Below are 22,225 nucleotides of genomic sequence, written 5' to 3'. Positions count from 1 at the left end.
TCATGAGCTTACTAAATTGATAAAGTAAGGGTCATTTAGGTATACATCACCTGAAAACCCAGAAATTGTATGGCATTTGAATTCCCCAATTTTTAAAAAATTGTATTTCTTACTCAGGGGATCTGGATGCAGTCTGTGGTCCTGTCCGTGTTACTGGTCTTAACAGATGTGCTTTAGGGTCCGCTGGGATTCTTCACAGAACCTGGAAGGAAGTCTGACTTTGAAATGAGAAACAGTGCTTTAAGATGCTTATAGAATTTTTTCTAATGGGGATGTCTACTATATTATAATGTTAAGTTACAAGCTGGAGTTTTTACTCTATCAGAAGTCTTTATAATAAGATTGGAAGGAGATAATAAAATGATTAAAGTTGTCTTTCGATGGTAGAGTTGTAAGTAATTTCTTTATGCGTTTTCCAATGTTCTGCAAATTGCAATAAAAATAAGCTGTGAGAAAGTGTTTTGTGATATACAGATTTTTTTTTTCCTTAGCCATCCTAGGTAGAAATGCATTTAATATGTGTTTTGAGGTAGAAATGTATTTCAGGATTTTTTTCTTTTAATCTTTTAGACCTCATTTTAATGCCACACATTAATTCCATTCTTCAGCAGATTTTCTGCTGACCAAATGTTTTTTCTTTTCATTTGGTCTAGAATAAAATTTTTCATTGGTCTGAAAACTTGTCAACCTTTCACAACAGAGATGTATGTAATCTTACTTCATTAATATATTTATAAATTCTGTTTATTCACATCTGTTTGACTATGATGCTGTTTTAGACAAGGCTTATATTTGTGTGTCTTGAGTTCTGAGTTTGATATTAAGTTCACCTTCAAAGTCTTTCTTGTTTTTATTGAAAGCATTATTTACCTGTAAAATGTATGTCTATCTAAAAAACTTAAATTGGTGGAACTTACGCTGATTGCCTATTTGTTACCGTAATACAGTTACTTAATAGGAAGTTGTGGGTCTACTGAATGAATTTAAGTCTTTGGTTTACTTTATGACTGTAGGAATTTGTGTCGCCTCATCTCAGAAGCTCAGCTTCCTGATTTGTGTCATGGAGGGTTTGCCCACCTTCCCGGTTAGAGTTTTTTCCTTCTGGCTGCGCTGAGCCTTCACTGCTTTTGTGCAGCTTTCTGTAGTTGCGGTGCCTGGGCTTCTCATTTCGGGGGCTTCTCTTATTGTGGAGCACAGGCTCTAGGGGGCTCGGGCTTCAGTAGTTGTGGCACACACACTTAGTTGCTCCATAGACCAGGTAGGGATTGAACCCATGACCCCTGCATTGGCAAGCAGAATCTTATTCACTGGGCCACCAGGGAAGCCTGTAGATTAGAATGTTATTTGGATGTGGTAAAATATCACGGGAATAAATTTTAAAAATCCATTGAGACTGACTTTTTTATGCCTATGAATACAAAATATTCATGAAAGTAATTATTTTTGTTAGCTAATTTAATAAATCTGTCAAATCAGATTCCTTTTTAAAAAGAATCATTCAGTTTCACAATGATTTTTGAACTAATGTGTGAAAAAAATTTACAGTCTGTCAGGTAGTGCCTTTATTTGCTTGTGATGCAGGGAAATAGTTTTTGAACAGTATTTGTGAATTGTCGCAAATGAAGAACATGTCCCAGTGCAAAGGGCATTTGTAATTATTTCTAATGTTGACATTAGGTTAATTTGGAATTAACCTAATTAATTATTTTTGGTTTGATGAAACATTAGGGCTCTTAAGTTCTTCCCTGGTGGCTCAGACAGTAAAGAATCTGCCTGAAATGCAGGAGACACAAGTTTGATACCTCGGTCTGGAAGATCCCTTGGAGGAGGTCATGGCAACCCACTCCTGTATTCTAGCCTTGAAAACTCCCATGAACAGAGGAGTCTGGGGGTCTACAGTCCATGGGGTCGTAAAGAGTCAGACAAGACTGAGCAACTAACACTAGGGCTCTTTTATGTAGTTTTTTGCAGAGGCAAAAATCAAAGCATGCTTTTTCTGCTATATTTCTGATTAATTTTGCATAGTGGAGGTTAGAAATATAGCACATATTCCACATGTGTTAATGATCAAATTTAAAATCCATATTTTAAAAGCTTGTAAATTAAAAATTAATTGTAAAACTACAGGTTAATGATTTTTAGGTAGATTTCCCAGTGTTATCAACAGAGAGGAAACTTTACTTTGTTCTGGAAATAATGAATAGTTCTGTTTGAACATCTAAGTTTCATTCTAAAAGACCAACGAAATGTGTATGAGTTAAAGCATCAGGACTAGAATTTAAAAGATAAGGAATTAATTTCCAAAAAGAAAGCATCAGATTATAGTATGATAAGGAAAGTCTTGATTTACATAGAGTTAGACTTTAAATATAAGACTGTACTTTACAAAATAAACCTAGGGTATGAAAGTTCAGGTGGTAATGCCAGGTATTAATTAAATGCATGCAAATAGATGGTTTTCACTTCTACTTCTTGACTAGTTGGAAGGATGTAGACTGATGACATGAAACTATATAGATCAGGAAAAGCTTTGTAGAGGGAGTGATATTTTGCTGAATGTCATTGTTGATATAGGAAGTGAGACCACTTGGCAGTTTTTCTTGTGTGGCTCATGGATTCAGTTTGTTTTATAGCAACCTTATGGCTTTAGCACTTTATTTATTTTAAAAATATCATACAGATAACAATTATATAACAATTACTCAAAACCAAAAACTTAACGAATAATTACAGTCCTACCCCTAATCTATCGATTTATAATTTTTGTTGGGCTTCCCTTGTGGCTTAGCTGGTAAAGAATCCACCTGCATTGCAGGAGACCTGGGGTCGATCCCTGGGTTGGGAAGATCCCCTGGAGAAGGGAAAGGCTACCCATTCCTTTCCTTGGAGTATACTCCTTTCCCAGTATTCTGGCCTGGAGAATTCCATGAACTGTATAGTCCATGGGGTCTCAAAGAGTCGGACATGACAGCGACTTTCACTTCACTTCATCTTCCTTTCTAGCCCATATTCACACACCTACATAATCTTATGTGGTTGTAATCTTAGTAGTTTGGTGTAATTTTCTGCAGATGTATCATATTAAAATTAATACAGGCTGATTTAGTACACAGAAGGCCGCTTTGAAAATATGGCAAGACAAATATTTTGAAATTTAAAATTTTTTCACAGGACATTTATTCTTTATGAAGTAATTACTATATTGTTCAAAACTGCTATTGCATTATTTTCTTTAATCCATTTGATTAAATTCTTTATTTACGATAGGATCTTTAAGAAAGTATGCCAGTTCAAACTGTTAGTTTAGAAACCCACATAATGCTAATTTTCCAGGTCCTTATGTGGATTAAATCAGTATACTCTATAAGTACAAAAAAATACAGATATTCACATAAACTAGAATTTAATGAATGCCAGTGTCCACTGAAGCAGACGGATAATGGAATGATCTTAAAAGGCTGCTAAAACATCACCTGCTAGATCCACCTGCACTCTGAAGGTATGTAGTTGGAAGAAGATCTTTGGCTAGCTGCTTGAGTTACTGGAAAGACCCCAAGATGCACAATGCCTCAACTGCTTTCTAAGGAGAGGAGGCTCGGCGTTCCTTGCTTCTGTGGAGTACAGTTTCTCAGAGTTTGCAGTCAGAACTTAATCGCTTGGGATCAAAGAGAAAATGCTCGTACTCATTATCATCCTCTCATAAAAACTCTCAGCATGAGAGAGTTCCAACTATAAACTCCCAGGGTGTGTGCACGTATGTTAACACAGCCCCAAGATAGTTATGAACGAGTCAAATATTGTCATTGTCTTCAGGGATCCTGCAGTCTAGTTGGGGCAATAATCATCTTCAAGTTGGAGCGTGTGTGTAAATAGCCAGGGAAAGTTGCACAGTGCTGTGAGTTTGAAAAGGAGGGTAAGCTCACAGCGCCCAGGGAAGTAGGAGAAACCTTGCTGATAAAATGGTTTTAAGCAGATCAGCTGTTAGGGCCAGTAGGTTCCTAGTTCACAGGGATGAGTGGCATTTAAGGAGTAAAGATCGCAGCATCAGGACAGCAAGGAGTCAGGAAAGTTGTGAGTGTCAAAGCCAGCCCTGCTGCGGTAAGTAGCATGCCTCAGCCTCTGGCCCTGGCCCACTGCTTCCTCCGCAAGCCCCATACCCTACACTCTTGCCCCATATTTGGGCAAATATTTGTTGGTTCTTTTCTGAGGGCTGTGGTTCTGTGCACTGGGGCACTGCCCTCTTGGAGCTCTGTTAATACTTCCATAGTGTGTCCAGCAGCCCCTTTACCACCTGCAAGATAAAATCTACCATCTTCCCAGTATCTAGACTCCTGTGCTTTTATAGCGAGAGGAGTCCTTTGCGTTTTATATATATTTTTTATATTTTTTGAGAATCTGGCCCCTCCCTTCCTTCTCTGACTTTATCTCATGCCAGCATCCCTCACCCTTTATATATATATAGTTCTGTGTAAAACTGAGATTCTTATTCCTCTCATATGTATTTTGATCCTGTTTTACCTTGTTCTCTATACTGATCTCTTTACATGTATCATTTTCTCTACTTGAAGAGAAAGAGCCCCTGTCTTTATCTGCTTGGTCACCTCCTTGTTATTTAGTTGCTGAGCCATGTCCAACTCTTTGTGATCCCATGGACTGTAGCCTGCCAGGCTCCTCTGTCTATGAGATTTCCCAGGCAAGAATACTGGAGTGGGTTGCCGTTTCCTTCTCCAGGGGATCTTCCCGACCCAGGGATTGAACCCGTGTCTCCTGCTTGGCAGGCAGATTCTTTACCCTTAAGCCCCCCAGGAAGCAGTAACCTCTTACCATCCTTCAAACCTTCCTTGGTCTCATCCTCTCTAAGAAGCGTCCTCTTGTCACCACATCCACTAATCTCCAGATGGTAATTTCTAGTTTTTTCTGTTCAGTCATTAATCACAATGTATATTGAATACTTATATCTGGCAGAGTTTTATTCATTTTCTAATTTCTAATACTTACCATGATGCCCATCATTCAAAAAATGTGAATTTAGGGGAACTCCCTGATGGTCCAGTGGTTAGGACATGGCACTTTCACTGCCAAGGGCCTGGGTTCAGGCCCTGGTCAGAGAACTAAAATTCCACAAACCACTCAGCCGGGCCAAAAAAAAAAAAAAAAAGGAATTCAGAACTCATTTCTGCAGTGAATTTGCTGCCCCAAGCATGTTATTCATTAGTCCTGGGCACTTGCATGCCCTTCATACTTGTCCTTTGTCTGATTCCCTCAGAGCCTGGGCTTCTCAGTTCCATGGAAATAGAGCCCTTTCTTGAACCTTAACCTGCTTGCACAGGGCCTGGCATTCTGCCCAGTGTTCTCCCCGCCACCATCTTCCCAGGAGCTAGACTCTTGCTTTCATAATGAGAGGAGTCCCCGCTCAACTGGAACTCTGAACAAAGCCATGGCTGCTATTTAGAGAACACTGCTGTGTTGCCCTGTCAAATAAGTGGTCTTAAAGAGCTGTGCTGAGCCCAAATCAATGAAAGCCAGTGAGGTGCACTCCTTTGCCCTCTCATTCCGATTTTGATTTGAATAGTCACCTCCAGCTTTGTAAAACTCCCTAGTTTTGGTTCTAGTTGTTCCCTGCCTCCTTTTTCTTTGCTGACTGAAACTCCTGGAGAACATTCAGGTAGCTTCACTAATCTGGTGTCAGAGGAAAGTAATGCGAAATAGGCTGGAAAGGTCAGTGGGGACAAGATTGTGGAGGACTTCCATTGCAGGGCAGACTGAAGCGTTTGTACCTATGGTGATATTAGCAGTGACATCACCCTTAGCTACCTCTGCTTCTACCCAGTCCCTTTACCCATTTCTGGGTCACTTGTCTCAGCCCAGGTTCATCATCCCATTGATGCTTTTCCCTATGTCCTTGATAGAGCCTAAGCCTGGCCCACATGCCAGTCCCCACCGCTTTCTCTTGTTCTGAATAGCTCAGGGTTGCTGGAGAAAGGCATGTGACCTTTGTGACTAGATCTGCCTCAGATAAGGACCATTGGTTTGAACCTCCCATGGGATTTCTGCTCAGCCACGGCATCATGACTGACCTGCCTTGTCCTAAACCCTTGTCCTGCTCTTCATCCCTGCAAGTAAAACTACCTCCTGCCTCGCCTTTTCTTCTTTCTCAAATCATCTCTTCCACCTTGTCTAGAACCCTGCTTCATTGGGGAATATAAGTTATGCTTTTAGTATAATTTAAACTCCCATGGTGCTTCTTAACCTTGTATCTGGAAACACAGTCAAGATGCCACTGGCTTATATATACATCTTTTCTTTCAACTGGTTGCTTTGCCCACAGCCTATATTTCTCCTTGTTTCAGTGACCAACTAACAAGTAGACTACATTTGTGCTGTACATTTTTTTAGTGTCTAGCACACATAAGATATTTGTTAAATGATGATTTCCTTGCAGTCTAGCCTCTGCTCTCCTGAAAGTGTGTTTGCAACTGTGAGATTTCTTTTATTTTAAACTCGAGAGCTTTCTTTGTCTTCATTATTTTTTAACTTGGATGGAGTCTGAAAGTATAGAGATGTTGGAGTCAGACATATATGGATTTAAATATTAATACTAGGCATGTCACTCTCTGTGTTTTTTTTTAAATGTATAACTCACCTCTGTAGAATGCATGAGGCTGTGACCAAATCTAGGTAGTTGCTAAATTTTGGTTCAATGAGTGAAACAACGTGTGAATGAAAATTTCGTTTCTCCTTTCCTACTCTACAGTTAAGATTTCCATTTTCAAGTGTTGGCTTTTTATTGAGATCCGGTGCTTCTCCATCCTTCTGGTCCTTCTTCCCTTTCTCCCTACACTTACTGTATAGGGAAGTTCCACCCCTAGCTTAGTGAAGGGGTCAGGCTGTGTAGTGAAGAAATGTGACAGCAGGGTGTGGTTGTTCATGTGAAATGTCCTTACTTGGCCTCCAGCCCACCGAGACCTTAATACAGGTTTTGTCCCCTCACTTTTGGCCTCCCCTTTCTCCAACTTCCTACCTGTTGATAGACTTCAACTTTCTTTGATCTCCACCCTCAGATCATCTTCAGGTTCATGGTTTCTCTCTCTCTTCCAAGCATGACCTATTTCTGGTTACTCTTTTTATCCTAGATGCTAACTTTATAGGTCTGGATGTGAGACATTCTGTTGCACGGGTGGAGGAAGAGTGTTTTAGTTAGGAAGGTTATAGGGAACTGAAAATTACACATGCTTAAAGTAGAAGGTAATTTTGGGGAGCATTTTGAGGTAGTTTGCGGAATCTTCTTAAGGACTAAGCCAGACTAAGCTCCGGTAAAAGCAGGGATGCAGCCAGACCTCAGACACCAAGGACTCTGTCTTGTTACAGTCTGGCTTTCTCTGTATGCAGCAGATCATGGCTGCTGGCAATCCTCAAGGCTTACGGCCTCAACACTAGAGAGATTCTGGGGTTTCCCTGACATACAAGGGCAGGAAATGGGAGGGCAGGGTAAGTTGGCCTCAAATGGGCCCAGTGTGAGTCAGTTCCCACCCTTGGACTAGTTAGCTAACCAGGGGGCATGAGGTCATATGAAAACTGTTGCAAACTACAGAGTAGTTCCCAGCAGGAAGGGAGGGTACTAGATACATAGCCATCATCTTCAGAGAGGTTGTTCACATTTATAGAATCCACTGCATTTTACGTAAGTTCTTACCAAGCCCTCACAATTACCTTGGGAGATGCGTGGTATTAGTCCCATGTATAGTTGAGAATGTAGAGCTTAAGTGCTAGGATCACCTCAGAAGTTGGCATAGCTAGAATCTACATTGAAAAATCTGTCTGATTCCCAGGCCTGAGTACTTTCTATTGTATCACCTGTCTACCATTGTTGCCTACCCTTGGTTTGTTTTGAGTTCATTATTTTCTAAATTCGGCAGCATATGTTAAGAACCCAGTACGCCTTGTTTCTACGTCTGTGGCTACCCAGGCGAACAGAATACATTGCCTACATAGAACTCTACATAGCAGAGTTCTACAGCTGGTGTGGCAAACTGACATAAATATGCATAATTAAGCATATTCAATAAAGAGATTTTAGTAATGGAAATGGATGAAAGACCTGGACTTTCAGAAAGGTTTCCAAAGAGAACACTGAGTGGGTATTTGCCAGGTGGCTCTGAGGAGTAAGGACATTATTGTTGGCAGAGCTGAGAAGGGCAGAGCAGAGAGTGGGTGGAGTATGGGGGAGTTACCTGGGAGCCCATCGTTCCAGAGTAGGGTGGTGGTGGTGGGGGGGCAGAGAGTTTGTGTGAAAAGTTGAGAGATGAGATGGGAAAAGGAGTCAGGGGACAAATTATAATGGACTTTGTATTCTTGCTGGAGAGTTTGAGATTTATTGTATCATCAGCGGAGAACAGTTGAAGGTTTTTTACATGAGGGACCTGCATGACCCTGTCTAAGAAACACTGGCAGGAGTGTGGGCAGGGGATTGGAGAGGAAGGAAAGGAAGTGGAGGGAACCTGTTAGAGAACTCTTGCAAGGGCCTGCACTTGTTCAGAGGGACTAAATTTAGAGATACTAAGGAAACAAAGTATAAAACTTAATGACCAGTTAAATCTGAGAGAGCAAAGGTCAGTTTAAAATGCTGGGTATTCTTTTTTCTGTTTTTTTTTCCTTCTGGAATTGTCTTCTTTCTGCTTCCAGCACCTCCCTCATCCACAAGTAATTGTCTAGTTAATTGCTATTTATCCTATGCATGCCCACGTACACACCGTATCACATCCATTACTTCCCTGCAGTACTCAGCATCCCGGAAATTATTTATCAGTACTATGTCTGTCTTACTATTTTGTAAATTCTGTAAGGACAAGGGCCTTGTCATTTCTCTTGTTCTAACACCTGGTTCAGTACTTGGCACTTGGAAGATGCTCATTGAATGCTTGGTACATGAGTTTGAATACTGTGGAATTTCTGAGCAGAGATGCTTAGTTGAAGTAGATGACAGATTTGAGAATTAGGAGAAAGGTTGGAATCTTGGGAGCATTCTCCACCTAGTGGTAACTGAAGTCGGGGTGGAGAGATGGCCCTGGCAGCATACGGAGGGAGAGGAAAGAGCTCTGGAGAACCGCCGAGTCAGCTATCTGTAGTCCAAAGATGTCAGCTCAGATGCTGGAGAAGTGGCAATTAGAGAGTTAAAAGAAGAACTAAGTTGGGGAAGGAGAGTTCTAAGAAGGAGGGAGGGCCGATAAGGAAGGAAGGAAGGTGGGAGGGAAGGAAAGGCCAGCAATACCAGATGCAGTGGAAAGGTCACAGATGATAAGGATGGCAAAATATCTGTTGACTTGGCAGCTCACAAACTGACCGCTTTAGTGAATAGTCCCATTGGGAAGGTAGGTCTGTGCTTCTTGGTGCTGCCGTAACAGATCACCACACATTTAGATGGGTTCAAGCAACAGAAATTTACTGTCTTACAGTTGTGCAGGCTGAACTTCTGCAAGTCAGGTATTGGCTGGGCTATGTGCTCTCTCTGAAGCCTCTAGGTGAGGGCCCTTCCTTGCTTCTTCTAGCTTCTGGGAGTTGCAGTCTTTGGAATCCCTTTGCATCATTCCAGTCTGTGCCCCTGAAGTTACGTGGTATGTCCCCTATGTCTGTATCCCTGTCCAAATTTCCCTCTTTTTATAAGGACACCAGACACTGGATTAGGATTTGTCCTAATCCAGTATGACCTCATTTTAAATTGATTACATCCGCTAAGACCTGTTTCCAAATAAGGTGACATTCATAGGTTCCAGGATTTAGGAACATATGATTTTGTTGTTGGGGTAATGGGATCTAGAGGGAGCACAATCCAACCCACAACTGTCTGGAAACTGAATTATCATATTTTGAGCCTAGAATGGGAGGGCATACAGGAGGCAAAGAAATACATCAAACGTGGAAACCTGAAAAAGCTCTCTCTATAAGGAAAAAAAAGTGGGAAAAAGTGGTAGATATTGGGGAACACTGGGAGGAGAAAGATTGTGTGTTTTTGTTGTTGCTCTCATTGTTATAATTCTGAAATTTATTAAAAGCGTGGATCCTTCCTAGGCACCACTATAGCAAAATTATACCTGTCATGCAAATGTAAAATTAACACATCAAAGATTTTATTCAACTCATTAATTAATGAAGGAATCAGTAAGAGGTTAAAACGTGTAGAGTATTTGAGAGACTCGGTGTTTATATAGGCAGTCTTAGGCTGTGATCGCTAGATTAGATGACTAAAAGTGGGCTATTAGGGCTTTAAACTGTAATATTAGGATTTTTTTTCAACTGTCCAAAGATTATATGCAACTCCACAGGACAAAAATCTCCAAGTTTATAGGAATAAAACTAGCATATGACCCGGCAGTCCCACTGCTAGGCATATGCCCTGAGAAAACCCCAAACTGAAAAAGACACAGGTACTCCAGTGTTCATTGCAGCAGTATTTACAATAGCTAGGACATGGAAGCCACCTAGGTGTCCATCAACAGATGAACAGATAAAGATGCTGTGGTACAAATATATAATGGAATATTACTCAGCCATGAAAAGGAACCCATTTGAGTCAGTCCTAATGAGGTAGATGGATTTGTAATTATACACAGTGAAGTGAGTCAGAAAGAGAAAAACAAATATCATATACTAACACATTTAGATATAGAATCTAGAAAGATGGTACTGTTGAACCTATTTGCAGAGCAGCCGTGGAGACACAGACTTGTGGACACAGTTTGAGGGAAGGAAGGAGAGGGTGGGAAGTACAGAGACGGTAACATGGAAACATACATTACCATATGTAAAATAGATAATCAGTGGGAATTTGCTGTATGACTCAGGGAACTCAAACTGGGACTCCGTAACAACCTAGAGGGGTGGGATGGGGAGGAAAGTGGGAGGGATGTTCAAATGAGAGAGGAGGAACATAGGTAAACCCTGTGGCTGATTCATGTTGATGTTTGGTAGAAACCAACACAATACTATAAAGCAATTGTCCTTCAATTAAAAAATAAATTAATTTTTAAAAATCTGCAAGTTTATGCAGATGAAGACTAGGACCTTTAGTTGATGATAAATTACAAGTCCAGTTAAATACCTTGCTCTGTAATTTTGGGGCAGCTTTTGGTCTCTATGGCATTTAAAGTTTCTGCTGCTCACCTTTTTTTTTAGCCTCTTTCCAAGTTTCAGATAATTTTTCTGCCATATTTATTATAATCTATTGAAACAGAGATGGGGGCGTGAGAACCTAATGTTCTAATGTTGATGAAATTTTGAGAAACACTGAGTAAAAATACTGGTGACTTTCAGTGCCCATCTGAGATCAGGATCCATTATTGTTATGACAGCTGTTCCTTTGACTGTGATTTTTTTTGTTGTTTTCCCAGCCGTGCTTGGCTCCTGGGCAGAGAGATCATTTGATCCCAGGTGAAGGGTTTCTCAGGCAGATAGATCCTCAGGAAGGCATAGTGGCCAGGAAGTGAAGGTACTGGGAAGAGTGTAGTTCACACACTGGATGTGAGATCCAGGCTGGGTGGGGGAAGAAGTGAAGCTAAGGGCAACATAACAAATGGGGAGAAAAGAGAGAAGTTCACAGAAAGCGAGCAGTGGGTGTAAGAGAGCCGAAGGGTCAGGAGGCTAACCAAAGAAGTGAGACATTAAAAGTTTCTGACTTTTCACAGATGGGAGGGGTCTACAGTAATAGCAAAAACAAAGTCTAGGTTGTATTTTCATGAGTCACTGAAGTGAAGTAGAGGTCATCTGGGAGAAGATTAGTGAGAGTTACTTTCTCATGATTTATACTTTTCACAGGACACTGTACTCAAAGCTTTAAAGCTGCTGTAAATCTTCTAAAGTAATGAGCCATTGTTCTGATGGCTTAGCGAGGCTGTGCCAAACGCACCGGATCTACATATGATAAGCAAAAGCCTTTCTGGACTTTATGACTGTAATAATACCCTCAGACATTTATTGAGTACATTATTGTGGATTAGGCCCTTGATAGTAGGGAGGGTCGGAGAAGGCAATGGCACCCCACTCCAGTGTGCCTGGAAAATCCCATGGATGGAGGAGCCTGGTAGGCTGCAGTCCATGGGGTCACCAAAGAGTCGGACACGATTGAGCGACTTCACTTTCACTTTTCACTTTCATGCGTTGGAGAAGGAAATGGCAACCCGCTCCAGTGTTCTTGCCTGGAGAATCCCAGGGACGGCGGTGCCTGGTGGGCTGCCGTCTAGGGGGTCGCGCAGAGTTGGACACGACTGAAGCAACAGCAGCAGCAGCAGGGAGGGTTTTTTGCTTTGCTTTATCTTTTTATTTATTTATGTATGTATTTATTTTTGGTCCGTGCTGGGTGGTTGTTCTCTGTGGGCTGTCCTGCAGTTGCTGCGAGCGGGGCTGCTCTGTGGTTGCAGCGCCTGGGCTTTTCATTGCAGAGGCTTCTCTTGTTGCAAAGCTGGGTCTCTGGGGTACGCGGGCTTCAGTAGTTGCAACACGCTGCCTCAGTTGTTGTGGCTCCCGGGCTCTAGAGTGCAGGCTCAGGAGTTGTGACCCATGGCCTTAGCTGTTCTGTGACATGTGGGATCTTCCTGGGCCAGGGATCTAACATGCATCTCCTGCACTGGCAGGCAGACTCTCTACCGCTGAGCCACTAGGGAAGCCTGATAGTAGGTGTTTTCATACAGTATCTCATTTAATTCTTACCCTGTGTGGTTTGAGATAGTAGTATACCCATTTGAAAAAAAACCTGACCTTTAGCAGCAGTAAACAACCTTCTCAAGATCACAGTGAGTGGTAGAGCATTTACATTCATCGTGTGACCCCAGGGCCCATTTGCTTAACCATTATGTTCTATGTACAGTGTGTGCTTGGTGGGGATTGAAGAGGATTTTAACATCTCACTTTCCTTCATGTGATTCAGTTTTGTAAATTATTACTACAGGCAGGCAGGAGTTTGGGCTTAAAGAAGATTGAGCTGCAAGCTGTTTCTTTTCCTTAAAATTGCCACCATAGCCCTCTTGCAGCTCTCGGCACATGTCCATCTTATTGCAATATTTTTTCAAAAAAAATGAGTGAAATTAAAGTAGGGCCTTTAAGTTATCTTTCTGAGATTGTCGTGATGCAGCTTTAAAAATCTTAGAGTAATAGGATTTATATAGTACTTTGCAGTCTGAAAATTCTTAGTGCTAAATAATGCATTAAAAATCTTCATCGATGTCAAATGAAATAATGAAATAGGATATCCTGGTTAATACTTGCAAGTCATTTTTCGGAATGCCTCTCTTCTCCGTTTCTTACAAGCTCTCACAGATGTGTTACAAGATGTGACAGAAGTGACTCTTATTTAGAGGAAGTATACAGTCAGACTCACCCGTGCACTGTGACAAAAACCCCTGAAAGTCCCCTGGAAAAATAAAAGCCTCTCCTAGTTTATGATGATTGTAATGAAAGTTGCCCTGCTTTACGTTTTTGGCATATTTATGCAAGTTTCCTACATTTGTGTTTGTTCTTGTTAAAGAAAGTGTTTTTAGAAGTCATTTCGTGTTCATGTTAATTAAATAAGATAATTTCTATTATTTTTAATAGTAATGTGACTACAATATGGGGTTAGCTGGAGGGTTATATAAAATCAGCATCATGAGCACATGTTTATCTAAAAAACACACTTGAAGTTTAGAAAGCAGCCTAAAATAAGCATGTGTTCTTTGTTGTATTAATTCACTGCTATTTAAATTAATATTCCTTGTGTTTTCTCTTGAGATATGTAGTAAAAAAAAAAAAAATTACTCAGCTATTTTCCTGGAGCAGTATCAAAATTTGTATCTGGCTTACCACATCTGACCTGACAGTATTCGGAGGAAGTGAACACATGTTCTCTGAGTAATCCCCTAGATAAATCTGCAGCCGAAGGGGCAGTGAGATCAAATTCCAGTGTTTTCTCTCTACTGAAATAAAATTAAGATTCAAAAGTTGCATGAAGAGGCTTTCTACCCTGTATGGCCCACTGTAGTCTGGTAGAGACCATTTAGGGGAGAAGGAGAAGTAGCTGACAAGCGCGATGGTGATGATGGAGCTGGAGAGGGAGAAAGAGCTGGCCACGTGGAGTTACTGATGAGAGTGAGTGTATGGATTGGTCCTACGATACCCATTTTGAAAATTATTTTTCCAGTAGTGGTTACACTGTCTGTCAGTTCTACCTTGTGAAAGTGAGTAATAGTAGGTGGTGTTAGCCAGGTCACAGATTATTATTCTTTCCAGTTACAAAGCTAAGCAGAAAATCTGGAGACTCTTACTTCCTGACCCTATTACCGTCCTTTTTCAAACACTCGTGTTAAGTGAGGGGCCCCGACCAAGAAAAATACTTGAGGGCTGTAGAGTAATAAGAAGAACCTCTCCCCCTCCCCTCCCGCCACTTTGGCTTAAAGAAAAATAAGCTTTCTGTTTATTTCTTTGACCTTGTGGGGAAAGCTATTCCCTGGGTTGTACCTTTAGCCAGAAGAAAAGGAACTAACTCAGATCTTCTGTTGGAAGATCTTTCTGTTGGAAGAAGACCTAGCCTTTTCTCCGAGTCAGCCCATCTCAGCCTTGACACTGTTTGACACTTTGGGTCCATCACCCTTTCTTCTTGGGGGCTGTTCTGTGCCTTGTAAGATACTTGAGCCAGCATCTTTGGCCTCTACCCACTGGATGCTGGTAGCACCCTCCCCCTCCGGTGGTGACCTGTCTCTTGTTATTGGTTAGTCGCTCAGTCAGGTGGGTGGGCTGCCACGCCCGCCTCCAGGGCATCTCTCCCGCCCATCTCTGTGCTCTGCCAAGTGGAAGGTAGAATTGCCCCAATGTCCCCCACCCCGATTTGAGAACCTCTGCTGTCATGTGTTAGGTGATTTGTTGATAATATTTTCCTGATTTTAGTGTTATTTTAAAATATCTTGTCCCATTTCAAGTATTTTGGTGTAGAATAGGCTTCGCTTTTAAGCACTGTAGAAATAAACTGGAAGCACATTTTCTAATTTGGGGGCAACAATGAGCACAAGGTCTTTCTTTGATTTTAGAATTCAACATTGTCACCTGTGGATGCATGGTACAGTGTTTTTTTTGTTGAGCAGGTGGGGACCCTTTTGTGGGTCAGGAATATATATTTAAAACCATATTGAGTCACAGTGTAAAATACATTTCTTGCTTTGTAATAACAGAGAAAAACATTTGAAAACTGCTGGTCTAGTGTCCCTTTCTGACTGGAGTATTCTAAACATGTTCTCCATAGCATTCGGTATTTGTTTAGGCCAGCTGAACTATTTATCAAATCAGGTTAAACTTATCAAATAGACTTGGAAATATGAAACATTCAAGCTTGTGAGTTGCAGTAGGTTTGAGACTTTCTTTTAACTTTAGTTTCTGGTGCATATCATCTTGTTTGCAAGAGGAGAAAAGCTCTGAACTCCATCACATATTTTAGAACATTCTTGGCACGTAACTTGTGGACTATTCATGCCTTCCCCCTACACAAGATCCTGAAAAAAGACAGCTCCATTTTAATTGTTTTCATCAGCACGTGTGCAAAAATCCTATTTTTCATCGGTTAGTATTTATTTTGTTAACTTTTGTAAGAACTACACTGCATAGAGGAAAAGGCAAAAAGACACTTTGTGTATTTATGAAGAATCAAAAAATATGAACAGAAAGATATCTTTAAATTGATATCTAAAAAAGATATCTCCTCACACTTTGCTTGTAGTCTTATTGAAAAAATCATTTTTACATGACAACCTTAGGTTGAATAATAGCCTGTGGGGAATACATGAAATGCCACAATCTGCCTTTACTAAGTTCTGACTTCAGCTGTTTATAGCAAAATTCTTGGCTTTCTGAAATCCATCAACACTTCTAATCATTTAAAAAACTGCCTTGGTTTTATACATACTAAAGAAAATACACTTATATTTTGAATTACTTATTTATTCAGGGTTACTTTTTAAATATTGAAACACTTCCAGAAAGCTCGGTTTCATCTTTTCAGTGGTAAGAGTACATTTCTGACTAGTTTCATATTGCTATTAATAGAAGTTCTCTTAGGATGGTTGTCTTTTTCTCTAAGGAAAAATGTTGGTGATTATTCAAAAGTTATTTAAATTATAATTCATTTATTTTCACAAGGGAGGTTTTTGTATCTCTGTGTTTTTAATTTAGATGATATCTAGTAGTGATATTAAAGGTATTTTCATGGTAGTTTCAGGGGAAATTTGTGGTTATTTGCTACTCCTTTGAGTTGTATAATGTTCTAAAATTTATATTTGTAAAAGATCCAGTGGATGTATCACAAAAACTCACAGGTTTATTTAATGGTGCCTTTCTGTATTATGATATTATTGAGCCACAATGCCTCATTTTTGTGTGTGGAGTGAAGGCAGGTGTAGAAGACAAATGAAGTCCTGGTGGGTCAGATGGTAAAGAATCCACCCGCAATGAGGGAGACGTGGGTTCGATCCCTGGGCTGGGAATATACCCTGGAGGAAGGCATGGGAACCCACTCCAGAATTGTTGTCTGGAGAATCCCCATGGACAGAGGAACCTGGCGGGCTACAGTCCATGGGGCCACAAAGAGTCTGACACACTGAGTGACTAAGCACGGTGTTGGTTAAAAGCTACCAACAGAGAGAGATTGATTTAAGAAGCCAGATGTTGGCACTGACCTTAGTAGACTAAGTAACAATGCTAATGTGGATTTGAGAGTAAAATTTCTTCTATTAGCAAAAGACACTAAGTATTGTCCTCAGAATCTAGGTACAGAGTTGTTGTTCCTTCCTTGAAGCTAGTTTTGGGACTCATTAGAGATAACTTCTTCATAGGTAAATGTACAGTTAGCCTATGAAAGAAACTTCTTTATTCATTCAACTCCGTTCAGTCCAGTCGCTCAGTGGTGTCCGACTCTGCCACCCCATGGACTGCAGCACGCCAGGCCTCCCTCAGTTCAGTCCAGTCACTCAGTCGTGTCCGACTCTGCCACCCCATGAATCGCAGCATGCCAGGCCTCCCTGTCCATCACCAACTCCCGGAGTTCACTCAGACTCACATCCATCGACTCAGTGATGCCATCCAGCCATCTCATCCTTGGTCATCCCCTTTTCCACCTGCCCCCAGTCCCTCCCAGCATCAGAGTCTCTTCCAATGAGTCAACTCTTCGCATGAGGTGGCCAAAGTACTGGAGTTTCAGCTTCAGCGTCATTCCCTCCAAAGAAATCCCAGGGTTGATCTCCTTCAAAATGAACTGGTTGGATCTCCTTGCAGTCCAAGGGACTCTCAAGAGTCTTCTCCAACATCACAGTTCAAAAGCATCAATTCTTCGGCGCTCAGCTTTCTTCACAGTCCAGCTCTCACATCCATACATGACCACCGGAAAAACTAGATGGACCTTTGTTGGCAAAGTAATGTCTCTGCCTTTCAGTATGCTATCTAGGTTGGTCATAACTTCTCTTCCAAGGAGTAAGCGTCTTTTGATTTCATGGCTGCAGTCACCATCTGCAGTGATTTTAGAGCCCCCAAAATAAAGTCTGACACTGTTTCCACTGTTTCCCCATCTATTTGCCATGAAGTGATGGGACCAGATGCCATGATCTTCGTTTTCTGAATGTTGAGCTTTAAGCCAGCTTTTTCACTCTCTGTTTTCACTTTCATAAGAGGCTTTTTAGCTCCTCTTCACTTTCTGCCATAAAGGTGGTGTCATCTGCATATCTGAGGTTATTGATATTTCTCCCAGCAATCTTGATTCCAGCTTGTGGTTCTTCCAGCCCAGCATTTCTCATGATGTACTCTGCATAGAAGTTAAATAAGCAGGGTGACAATATACAGCCTTGATGTACTCCTTTTCCTATTTGGAACCAGTCTGTTCTTCCATGTCCAGTTCTAACTGTTGCTTCCTGACCTGCATATAGGTTTCTCTATCCATCACCAACTCCCAGAGTTTACTCAAACTCATGTCCATGGAGTTGGTGATGCCATCCAACCATCTCATTCTCTGTCATCTCCTTCTCCTCTCGCCTTCAATCTTTCCCAGCATCAGGGTCTTTTCCAATGAGTCCTCTCTTCGCATCAGGTGGCCACACTATTGCAGTTTCAGCTTCAACAACATCAGTCTTTCCAATGAATATTCAGGACTGATTTCCTTTAGGATGGACTGGTTGGATCTCCTTGCAAATAAACATTTATTTTACAACTGCTACTTGCTAGATACTATGTTCTTATTCATAGGCTTTAAAAACTCTGTTCTAGTAAATAAAATCAGCCCTGCATTGTTCTTAAAAATAAAAACTCAATGGAGTAAGCCAGAAAGAAAAACACCAATACAGTATACTAACACATATATATGGAATTTAGGAAGATGGCAATGACGACCCTGTATGCAAGACAGGGAAAGAGACACAGATGTGTATAACGGACTTTTGGACTCAGAGGGAGAGGGAGAGGGTGGGATGATTTGGGAGAATGACATTCTAACATGTATACTATCATGTGAATTGAATCGCCAGTCTATGTCTGACGCAGGATGCAGCATGCTTGGGGCTGGTGCATGGGGATGACCCAGAAAGATGTTATGGGGAGGGGAGGTGGGAGGGGGGTTCATGTTTGAGAATGCATGTAAGAATTAAAGATTTTAAAATTTAAAAAATAAAAAACTAAAATTAAAAAAAATAAAATAAAATAAAAAAATAAAAACTCAAGATAATAGAAAATTTTCTTAAATTCATCTGTATCCATATTGAGGTTAAAACTCAGAATTGTCACTTTTAATAGTTCTTTTTTTTTTTTTTTAAGTTCTGAACTATTCCAAAAGGTGATTATAAACAGCTCTTTTGAAGGAGAAAATACTATCATTTTGAAAGGTTGTATTCATTTCCCTATTAGACATTTATTTGAATCCCGTCATTAAGGAATGCTAAATGATTCAATTGGAGCAGCAGCTGAAATTTTTAAATCAGTATTATTATCTCTTTCTAGGTGCTCAGTGAAATAGCACATTTTATGATAAAGGGAATAATGAGGATATTGGATTTTTACAATGTGTTAAGTTAGCTAGGTTTCCATATTCAGTTGCTGAGGGAATTTCTGGAACAAATAATGCTGCTGCCAAGATGTGAAGGGTTGCTATGCCCTCCTCCAGGGGACCTTCCCCACCCGGGGGTCGAACTCCCATCTCTTAAGCCTCCTGCATTGGCGGGCAGGTTTTTCTACCACTTGTGCCACCTGGGAAGCCCCAGTCTTTAGTATAGCTTAAGTATTTTTAGAGATCATTCAACTTCTTACAGAGACTTTAGAAGAGGCTTGTGGTATTTATAAGTAAATAGATGAAGCTGATCGTGTAGATTTATTGTTGTAGTTTTATTTATTTTGAACAATTACTGTGAACTAATACTCTTAAAGATTGGATTTATTATAATATATATATATATATATATATATATATATGGTATAATTGTTGCTAAGTTATGTTTACTTCTGTCTGATTGGAAAGTTCTTTGAACTTATAAAGCTAACCATTATTTTGACCTAACCTGGTTTCTTCTGGCTCACATGAGTAGATTTACCAAGTACCATGTCATCTAGTTTATCTTGTGTATGGGAGGAATTGGTGGTTGGTATAAAATACCTGATAGCATACATATTTTAAAATATTCACAAAACCCTGATTATTTATAGTGTAAGTTAAAGATGTAAAGAATAATATATCACTTTTTTTTTTTTTTCAAGGTGATGGATGTGGACATACTGTACTAGGTCCTGAAAGTGGAACCCTGACGTCTATAAACTACCCACACACCTATCCTAACAGCACTGTTTGCGAATGGGAGATTCGTGTAAAGACGGGAGAGAGAGTGCGCATCAAATTTGGTGACTTTGACATCGAAGATTCTGATTCTTGTCACTTTAATTACTTGAGAATTTACAATGGAATTGGAGTTAGTAGAACCGAAATAGGTAGGACATTTTCAATGTATCAGTGGCCAGAGATTTAAAACTGAAGCCATATTAGATATTTAACATTGAGTAACTATGCTCCATAGGATATGTGGGAAATTATTGGAATGTCTGGAAATCTTAAATTTGAATCTTCTTTTGGGAAGAGAAGATTCCTGTCTGTCCTGTCTACTTTTCTAGTAAGCTTGTGTTGGTTCCTTTGCCACAGGATACCACTCTACTGCTTCTAAGGAGGAAAAAGTTAATTATCTTTTTGTATTGGTTTTTTTCTTTGATAATTTTATCTGCAGTTAAATATAAGTCATGCTTAGGAGTCAGTATATCATGGTGGTTAAGAGCACGGGTTTTGGATTCAAACTTCATGTTACTAAAGTTCTAACTCTGCTTTGAGCTTGCTCTGTGTCCTCAGGCAAGTTACCTGATCTCTGTTTCCTCAGTTGTAATATAGCAAATGAGACTAGTACATGTGAAGTGCATAGAATGGTACCTGACATATAATATTTGCTTAGTAGATATTAGCTGCTGTTGTCTTTATTTTTAGCTAAGAACAGTGGTTCTCAATTATGGCTGCATTTTAGAGTCACCTGGATAGACTTCTAAATAATACCAGATCTCTGGTCTCCAACCTAGAGCAGTTGAATCAGGATTGGTTGGGACCCACACCTTGGGATTTTTAAAGCTTCCCAGGAGAATATACTTTGAGGTCAAGTTGAAAACCTTTGGCTTAGAGATCAGCACCTTTCTCTTTAGCAGGAAAGGTAGAAAAATTCCTAACACTATCTTGGTGAATTAATATTATAAAATAAATAACTCTAAAATTCTTTGTGACTTTTACTGATACAAGTATGTAAAATGTCTTTTAGAACTATAGCCGGAACTTAGTATCTTGTTCTTTTGAGCATCGTGTTCATCTCCTGGGCTCCTCTCCATCTCGAGGCAAATCCTTCATCTCTCCCCCACTTTTCAGCCGCTTACCTACCGAGAAAAACAGTTCCTGGTCTATTGAGTGATAACCACTGTTGTCTCCCAGTCAGCTCTCAATGAATCTGGCTTCATGATCACCATGTGCATATTGCCTTGAATATATGGTCTCGGATAAGCTTTTAGAAACTCAGATCGCCCGAGGAACTATCTATTACTTTAACGCTAATAGAAGGCAGCTGGATATTAACTCCCTCCTGAGGTGATGCAGTAGGGAGTCGGCAGTACCACTTGAGCAGCTTTGAGACAACGTTAAAAAAAAGTGAACCACGATCTGATCAAGCCCTTAGCAGTTTATAGGAAATAAAGGAACTAGAGAAACACATTCTATCAACCAAAGACTACATATAAGTGGTGTTTTTTAAAAAAAGAAAAGGAAGGAGATCAAGATAACTGGCATGCATTAGAGAGAGATGTCTTCCAAAAGTAATGTGTGGACCTTGTGATTTTGTTTGGACCTTGATCCAAACTGATTGCAAGAAGACATTTTTAAGATAAGCAGAGAAATTTTAGGGTAACGTAAGAGTAATTGGGCATATAGCAATAATCAGGAATAATTTTTTTGTGTGTGGTAATGTTATATTGGTTTGTTCAAGATCTGGTTTGTTAGAGACATTCTGAAGTTCAAACAAAATGTCTTGGATTTGTTTTTAAATATGTCAGAGAAAAAAGTGGTAGGAAGAGGGCAGGTGAAACCAGAATGGCACACCGTCCACATGGGAGTGCATCTCTCTACTTTGGTGTTTGGTTTTTTTAAATTTCCATAATGAAGGTGCTTTTTATTAAAAAAAGAAGACAAGAGGATTATGTATTTGGACAATAGGGTTATGCTGCTAAAGAGGAAGAGTGACATGGGAAAGAAATGGAGCACAGGTTTTAAATCACTCACCAGGTTCTCATCCCAGTTCTTAGGACCTACCTGCTGAGAATCCTTTCTACAGGGCATCGGTCCAGACTGCAAAGTCACCACCTGTACCATAGGAAGAATGGTACAGGTAAATGAAGTAATACTTCACAGTGCTCAGCTCTCCCTTATTTCCATGGGGTTTGTTTTCCCTTGCTATCTCTTCATACAGGTGAGGTCAAGGGGACTGAGTGTTGATGATTCCTGTTGAACTTTAGTTCTGCTCCACCCCACCTCCCTACCCCTCCCATCACCACCTGCCTTATATCCTCTGGTCCTCCCATTTGAGGAGCTGTTTGAGGTGGGGGTGGGGGGGGGTATAAAAGTAACTTCCCTGACTGGCAGAAAAATAAATATCATTCAAGAATAACTGTT

At 40.4% G+C, this 22,225-nt stretch overlaps 1 protein-coding gene and 1 non-coding gene across 2 annotated transcripts in view; both read left to right on the top strand.

Moving 5' to 3' along the window:
* The window catches only part of DCBLD2 (discoidin, CUB and LCCL domain containing 2), an 83,883-nt gene that overhangs the window by 2,484 nt on the left and 59,174 nt on the right, over positions 1-22,225 (top strand). The window contains exon 2 of the mRNA XM_004002870.6: positions 19,738-19,965. Coding sequence (XP_004002919.1) covers positions 19,738-19,965 — 228 coding nt within the window. The remainder of the gene's footprint in view (positions 1-19,737; positions 19,966-22,225) is intronic.
* TRNAE-UUC (transfer RNA glutamic acid (anticodon UUC)) lies at positions 5,039-5,111 on the top strand. Its single transcript has one exon. It is a non-coding gene; the product is annotated as a tRNA-Glu (tRNA).

The sequence above is a fragment of the Ovis aries genome, chromosome 1 (assembly GCF_016772045.2).
Source record: "Ovis aries strain OAR_USU_Benz2616 breed Rambouillet chromosome 1, ARS-UI_Ramb_v3.0, whole genome shotgun sequence".
NCBI classification, from domain to species: domain Eukaryota; kingdom Metazoa; phylum Chordata; class Mammalia; order Artiodactyla; family Bovidae; genus Ovis; species Ovis aries.
This window is presented reverse-complemented; position numbering and strand designations above follow the sequence as displayed.